The 8,012-nt window shown below is 39.2% G+C and overlaps 1 protein-coding gene across 1 annotated transcript; it reads left to right on the top strand.

Annotated features, from left to right (window-relative positions):
- Nucleotides 1–812: 812 nt before the first annotated feature.
- On the top strand, nucleotides 813–4,576 carry LOC109639937 (phospholipase A2 inhibitor and Ly6/PLAUR domain-containing protein-like). The gene is made up of 5 exons (XM_020103668.2): nucleotides 813–950; nucleotides 1,928–2,029; nucleotides 2,370–2,546; nucleotides 3,414–3,539; nucleotides 4,337–4,576. The coding sequence occupies exons 1-5, from the start codon at nucleotides 902–904 to the stop codon at nucleotides 4,519–4,521; spliced, it is 639 nt and encodes a 212-aa protein (XP_019959227.2). The 5' UTR covers nucleotides 813–901; the 3' UTR covers nucleotides 4,522–4,576.
- Nucleotides 4,577–8,012: the final 3,436 nt, after the last annotated feature.

The raw sequence follows: 8,012 nt of genomic DNA, 5'->3' as shown, positions 1-8,012 counted from the left end.
GTGTGGAGCCTGGAGTAAAGCTACTGCTCTCTCTCTATTGAAGGATCCAGTTACAGTAATTCAGGCATCTGATTCTGGTGCCTGTTGTGTTTGTCCAGTGCAAGTTCCGATTGGAGGAGAACTCTGAGCCAGAACCAGCTCAAGTGATAACATATATCAGTTGGCCTCAGAACATCAGCAAGACCGGGTGGCTTGGAGAAACATGTTGGCTACCTTGGTTTCCCTAATATCACTGTCTGCTGAGCAGTTCAGACCAACTTTTAATGTGTGTTTGTGCGTGCTCATTCTGTCAAGTTGATATGAAAATTTGGTTTGCACCAAAGCAGTTCTATACAGGGCCATTTGCTTTTTCCATGTGCCTGTTATTGATGAACAGTGACACGTTGAAGATGTCAGGTCACTGTTTGCACCGAGGCAACTGGGAAAGAAAAAAGATGGTGTATTTAGAACTTCAAACTGAAACTAAGATTGATTGTGAGATAATGATTCTATCACACGGGAACACACAGTCTAATGCATGATGGGTATGTGCGGGTTTTATCTGTTTAATATATCTCTATTTTTCATTTATTCTCAAAAACCTCCACAGTGCTTCAGTAAGAAAATCAAGACACATTTAAGAAATGAATATATCCGGAATCGCCATGTCTGTCTATTTACCTTTTTACATACAGCAACCGAACATCTAGCAGCTCCGGTATTCAGTAGCTGGAGTTCCGTGAGATTAGCTGGAGTTCCGTGAGAGATAACACAACTATGAAAGTTTGAGTGTGAAATCAGATAAACAGTAGTTCAACTGGTTACATTCAAGATTTCAACATTTCTGCTCATTTCACTTCCTCCTGAAAGTATATATATTTGCTTTGGTGTTTTCGTCTTCACCTGCCAACCTCCACCGAACATGAAGCTGCTGCTGACTGTCTGTGTGACCTGGGCTCTGCTCTACCCAGGCAAGTGATTATCTCAGGGCATCTGATTTGTCTTATGATGTTGTCTGTAGTAGTTTTGAAGTGTGATAGATACATTTTCTTTATAGTTCTTTATCGTGCATCTTTTTTTAACCTGCATCACACGAACAAACCAATAAATTTACTACCGTCTACACCAAAAGGACAGATATTATGTTACACATCTGTGAAAATATGACTTACACAGTACTTCTTTGCTACAGTAACACTACTGATTATGATTTACAGAACCACACAATCAGTATCTTTGATCATAAATTAATAGAAATGTTGATGTTTATTTCTATTTAATGTAATTTGAATACAGTTGAGGGTTTTTTGGGGTGTTTTTTTATGTAAGTGATAATTATTATTTGCAGCCCTACTGCAAATGTCTGGTCATGACAATTTAAATCAGGTTTACCAACATATGAGTTTTCAGGACCAGTTTTAATTTTTGATGAATAGTTGAAATTGTTTGATGCAGGCCTTTTACAAATGTGGTGTGCTGTGGTTGTTGTGTTTCCCTGGTTCTAATTTTCATGTTTGAAAATTATTTTACTAGAAGGGTCAATTGAGATGTAGATGAATACATGCAATACAAAGATATGTGCAATAACATGGTAAACATGTCATGTTCATACACTCTGCAAAACAACAGGCAGAGAAACTAAATAATAGCATATGTATAAATATGAATTTGTTAAATCCGACTTTAATGCAGTCCCATCATTTGAAATATTTATTTTACTGTGGCACTCTGCAGTATTTATGACAGTGGTAAAAAAGTGTTTTAAGGGGAAACTTAAACAGGACGCAGCCTCCAGTCCTGGAGAAAAGGGTTCTCAGTGTCATCCTGGTGACATCTCACCTCCCGACCATGCTTTGTGTGTGAGATGGTGGGAGCTGAAACTTGTTATTCTCCTTCTGTCCTGAAATGAAACATAAATGAATTGAATGCTGTTTTGTTTGCATTCCAGCTGAGTCACTGAACTGCAATGAGTGTACAAACGAAATGTGTACCGGCACAACCTCTGTCCAGTGTCCTGCCTCGATGACAGTGTGCCGAACTGTCACTTCAGGTGGGTGCCAGTAATCTATAGTACTATGAATCCAATGCTTTTACATGAGGTCTATAGTCTGCCTTGTGGTACCACCATGTTTTTCAATAGCCTAGAACAAATACATGCAGAAGAGAGGGCCTTGCATGTTTTTATGTTACCTGAGAGCCACCACAGGTGAGTGGAGGGATAATGAGTTGGCTGCAATCTGCACCCTTACTACTAGATGCCATGAAGAATCAACAATTAAATCTTCTTGTGATGAGATAAAGTAGGTTATTGTTACAAAAGTGACTCAATAAGTTAACAATTCAAATTTTGTTTATTTATCATTCCCATATTTTTCATTCCTTCCCTCCAGCAAATTGGACCGGTTTATCTACTACTGTGATGGTGAAGAAAAGCTGTTCCTCACTGCAGGACTGCTTCACTCCGCTCAACACTATTGCTGTATTGTCAGTGAACGCCGGTTTATTTCGGCACGCCAGCACTCAGATTTGCTGCGGGACTGACAACTGCAACTCCGAGACGCTGGCCAGTAAGATTAGCTGCAATTTTTTTTTTTTATATTTTGGAAAACCTTAATCACTTGCATTCCCAAGCCCAGTGCAAGTTTAAATGTGTCATAAATGCACTTATTTTATATTTGTCTGGGATTGAGAGAAGACTGATACCAGTCGTGATGCCTATGGAGCCGGTGACAGGATGTGGTTAGCCTAGCTTAGCACCAAGGGGTGAAGGAGCAGAAAAAGCTATCATGTGTCTCATAAGCTCAAAAAATGTCTGATCTCTGATTGGTGGGACTCACTGTTGCCATGGAAACATTTACCACAACTGTGATTATGTTGGCTAGGATTGGCAACAATCAGGTATGATCGGATTGTTACTTAACTCATTTGCTACGACACACTGAATGAAAAACTGTATGTGTGCAAGATACAAACGACAATGCAACAAATTCAAGAAGGGATCATTAGCAATGGTTTATAGGATGTGTAGTTCCTTCACTCATTAAATAATTCTGTTCACAGTCTTTTACCTTTTTTTTTTTCAATATTTCTTTGCTGCAAATAAAATGTTTTATTGTCAGGATTCATCTTGTAGCTAGTCAGCCTGGTTCCTGAATTGTCAATGAAGAAAATGATTTGGAATTTGATTAGAACAGTTCTCAAAGTGGACGGTCAATGTTACACTCAATTGGCTTTGGACAGAGAAAGTTGTCACATACAGTTACACTGCTGAGATGACAAGGAGCTTTTTATCACCAGTGAGGGGTCCAATGCAGCCACAGTGACAATTCAGTAAAGTCGGTTCAGCTTGTGGTCTGGTGTTCTTACATGTTCTAAAGACGTGCACTTGAAACATGTGTGTCTCCACTTTTTTTTCTCCTCTCACATATTTCCAGTTCCCAGTTCTACCAAGAATGGGAAGGAGTGTCCAAGTTGTGCGAGCCCAGCTGACAGCCTGGATGGGACCTGCGACGCAACATTGAACTGTTTGGGAGCTGAAAACAGTTGCTTCAGTAGCAACAGTGAGTTCCTGCAGTAAACTCAGTTATACAAACACAGGACATTCACTTCCACTTTCTCTGTCAAGGTTCTGAAACTTCTTCTGTCTGTTTTTCACACAGAAAATAGAGAAATCCATAATAACTACCTAATATACTACACTTGATAATGACATTTAAATACCACTGCATTAAAAGGGAGCCAAAGTTATCGTCATTCAACATACTTTTTACTGAAAAGAATTAATACTGAGTGTAAAATAAACATTTAAAATAATAAATTACAAATTACAACTTGTCTCATAGGGCTTAACAAACTATTGTCCTTAAGCCTCAACAAGAAGTAGAAATGTCACATATATATGTTTTTGAGGTTTTCTCTTGCTCATCTAAGCTGTCACAGTGTGAGGGCACGGTGACGTGAATGCAGGCGAATGTTACAGGTCAAAGTTCACTTAAGTCGAGCTTCATGCGAAGCCACGCTGCAATTTGCCTCGCCACATGAAACAAATGTTTAATCTCCCCTTGACTTGCATCGAAAGTGAACAGGAAGTGCTGTTCGCCAATGCTACCTTAGCGAACATTTGACCATGCTCTAACCTGACAGCACTGACTGGTCTGGTAAAGCATCAATAACCTGGAGGTTCATGTTAGACTTATTTGAAAAAGTAGATCATTAATAATTATGAACAAAAAACAATGTTAATAGTTACAGGACTGTAGCCTTGATATCAGCTTGCATCATGGTACGTTGACAGACCTGTTTTGATTAAATTCCCTTATAATTCATTCTTATATTTCTTCTTTTTTCATGTCTGCAGTTACAATAAGCTCCACCAAGGTGACGGTGCTCGGCTGTACATCCGAAAACCTCTGCAGCGCAGACATTGCTATGACTGAGCTAACTACTGGTTCCATCAGTATCAAATGTGGAGCACCATGGAGCATCAGCATCAGCGCTATGCTGGTGACCTTTGCCCTTTCATCGCATAAATTCCTTGTTTAATAAATACATGTGCCCACATGCACATGCAGGAGCAGCCGCTCACTGACATTCAGAAGTGCAACCCTTTGTTTTTCTTCTGAACATATTTGTGTGTGTTATGTCTGCACTGAACACAATAGATGACAAAGATATTTTTCAGGATGTCACAATAGAGAACTGATAACAAACAGCAACACCCACATGCACACAGACAAAACTATGCACAACAAACACCCCCATAAACACATTCAGATACAATCAAACCCACAGGTATGCAGGCACACACACACGTCTGCGTGACCTCAGAGGACTTTGCATTGACTTACAATCATTTCCTTGAGACTCAACCATAATGTGTACTTGCCAAACCCAATCCTTCCTAACCTTAACATGAGCAAACCTACCACTATATTGCAATATGACATTATTCTACTCACCTAACAATGTAATGATTTAATTTACCGTAATGATGGGGACATTCTTTAGGTCCCAATGGGAAGTCCCCATAATGTGGCTGTGTAAATGGATTTGAGTCCCCACAACATAAGTCAAATAGACCACACACACACATTAGGATATAACTACATGTACTCTTTCAAATCTTCAAATCAGAGATAGAGATTAAAACACAGCTTGAGGTAAGTGTCAAGCAGAGTCTCTGTATCTAGCACGGCTCACCATTACAACAGTTCTGGAGTTCAATCCTCAAATATATGACACTTGTATACTGTACTACATACTGCATGGGTCATTTCAATGTGCAGCACTGTGCATTATTACCTGTTATGTGTTCATCTGCGTTTGTTTGTTTGTTAGTTAGCAGCATTACACATTAAGCACTTAATGAAAATGTTTAGATGTTGATCGATGGGTGTGTAGTTTTTGGTTCAAATAAAAATCCAGATCTGGTCAATTAAAATGTGATATTTATAAAGGGATGTTAGCGGAAGTATGTAGTCTCACGGTGAAGTTTTAGTTCTCACTATAGAATCACATTGTCAACCTCTACATTACTGGGGTTTCTTGAATCAGAACTCACAACATACTGCATTTGTCCAGCCATTTATTCACTATTTATTTCACATGGTGTAACATGGATGGTTGCTGTTGTTAGTTAACTCAGCACTTAGCGCACAACACAGAGCTTTCGATCAGATTTTACTGCTGTGCACAGAATACAACACAAAAAGTCCACAGCACCCACCCTCTCACCGTCTCTTTTTATTTGAAATTTAAACATGCATTCACACATGGGGGGAAAGTTCATATTAGAACTGTAATGAACCAAAATATTCACTCTATAAGCTCTATAATCAGTAAAGTAGGCATTAATGTTACGTTGTTTTACTGTAAAAATGGAGGACGCTAGAAAGTAAAGCCACCCTGAGTGTCACGCACACTGGTGCTGGCTAGGGAGAACCCAAAAGCACGCCAACAGACAGTCTGAGCAACGTGGTTTATTCACCGACAGGCAGAGAAAAGACAGGCAGAGGTCAAAACCAGGATATCAGTCCGTACAGCAAACAAATCCGAAGGGGCAGGCAAGAAGGGAATCCAAAATCCAAGCGGGGTAGCAGTCAGGTCAGGAACAGGCAGGCCAGAAAACAGAGTACAACGCAGGATAGCTAGGCAAGAACACACTAGACAATCTGGCAGGGATCGAGTGAAAATGACTGGAATTTATACTGAGGAACTAATGAGCAAATGGACTGCAGGTGAGGAGGTGGGCGGGGAAAACCAAGTGAGGGAAATGAGATGATTGCAAGGCAGGTAAGAAAGGCAGGCCCTGAAATGACAGGAGAGTTAGTGATGAGACATGGAACCAAACAACAAAAACAAACTAAGAGTTAGTGTAACTACGTTACACTGAGTGGACAATCACGACACCAAAGCATCTGAGAAGCCGAGTCTGGAGGTTTTTTGGTTTCTACACTGTAGAAGGTAAAGCACAGATCATAAGTTATTTCTGTTTGTCGACTTTGGACCATTCAATCTGTGGGCTCACCTGTTTGCTTTCCACCCCTGTGAGGCAGAAGAGGAGACACAACTGATGCGCAGAGCAACGTCAAGTGTTCAACCTCAATTGTTTCCCACAGAATTCATTCAATGTATGGCGGTGACGTGGGTGCATGTGAGCTTGCGACAGATCTGTGTGACAGGTGCACAGACTGAAGAGTGAAATCTAAGTTCTCTCGTGAGAGAAACAATGTTGGCTTGAAAAGCTCCTGATCTGGACTCAATAGGCTTTGGACAGACTTGAACTGGGCAGGCACAGAGTCTACTGTTCCTGCCACTTGAAGCAGAAGCCAAGGAGCCAAGTTGCATCACACAGTGCGCCCGGGGCAATGTTGTTTAATTTGGGCAGTGATGGATAGAAAGTCTGTCTGGAAGAAGACGGGAGGACTGAAACTTGTGAGAGGTAATACTACACAGTAAATAATCAAGATAAAGATTCAAGAATAAGATAGAGATCTGTCTGGATTGCAAACATTGAGCTAATCTCCTGCCAAAAACCCAACCTAACTAAACATTTACAAAGGCACTGTGCGACACAACATAACAAGTTTGTGCCAGCTATCATGTACGTGTGATAACATTTGTTTCCACTCAACACATGAAGTATAATTTCATGGAATTTTATATATATTTATGTTTTTTTTGATAAAATTAATGGTGAACTGAGCTAATATTTTATTTTGACATTCATAAGTTGCTCCTATTAAATATTAGTTAGAAGAAAGAAGAGACAAAGAATGTTCACCTCACTCTTGTTCATGGTGACCCCCACTGTCAAGCTTTAGAATATTTACTGTATAACCTTGAGCAAATTATAGGGAAAACCAGATGAAGTGTTATTATGATATTCACAGCTTTCACCAATTCAAATCCTTAAGAGGAGATTTTTTCCGAACTCTTGTTCATGGTGACCCACCCTCTGTTTGTCAAGAGATTTTTGCCATCAAAAGTTAAATAAAAGGGAAAGTTTGCTACTTTTTCATTATGGCATGCTCTTATAACTTTAAACTTACAAATTGCTCTTATTAAATATTATTTCTAAATTAAGTCCTTAGGAGGTGACAAACAATTTTCACCTCACTATTGTCAACTCATGTCATGTTTCAGTAAAAAATCTTTATCTAATTACATTTTTATATTTATAAATATGAAGAACAATGACTGGAAAAAAACAATTGATGTTCTTGCTTAAAAAATACAGTAAATCAAATAAATGTGAAACATGTTTCTTAACCATGAATCGTTACTAGAAAGACATTCACAAACGAAGACAGTGGAAGGGAAATGTATTCTATTTGTTTTTACACAGTTATTCTTTTTCATATACATGTGTTTATGCTCGTACACTTTTATTTTATCTTCAAACTAACATTAAAATGAAAAAATGTGCTTAATAAAGATTAAAAAACTTGTAACTGTGTCGTCCTCTTGACAACAAGCAGCAGTGCTCCTCAGTCTGCTCTGCCCTACCTAGCACCACCTGCTGTTGTGGAGGT

This window comes from Paralichthys olivaceus, chromosome 5, assembly GCF_024713975.1.
Source record: "Paralichthys olivaceus isolate ysfri-2021 chromosome 5, ASM2471397v2, whole genome shotgun sequence".
NCBI classification, from domain to species: domain Eukaryota; kingdom Metazoa; phylum Chordata; class Actinopteri; order Pleuronectiformes; family Paralichthyidae; genus Paralichthys; species Paralichthys olivaceus.
Note: the sequence above shows the minus strand (reverse complement) of the source record. Positions and strands in the feature narration are given on the sequence as shown.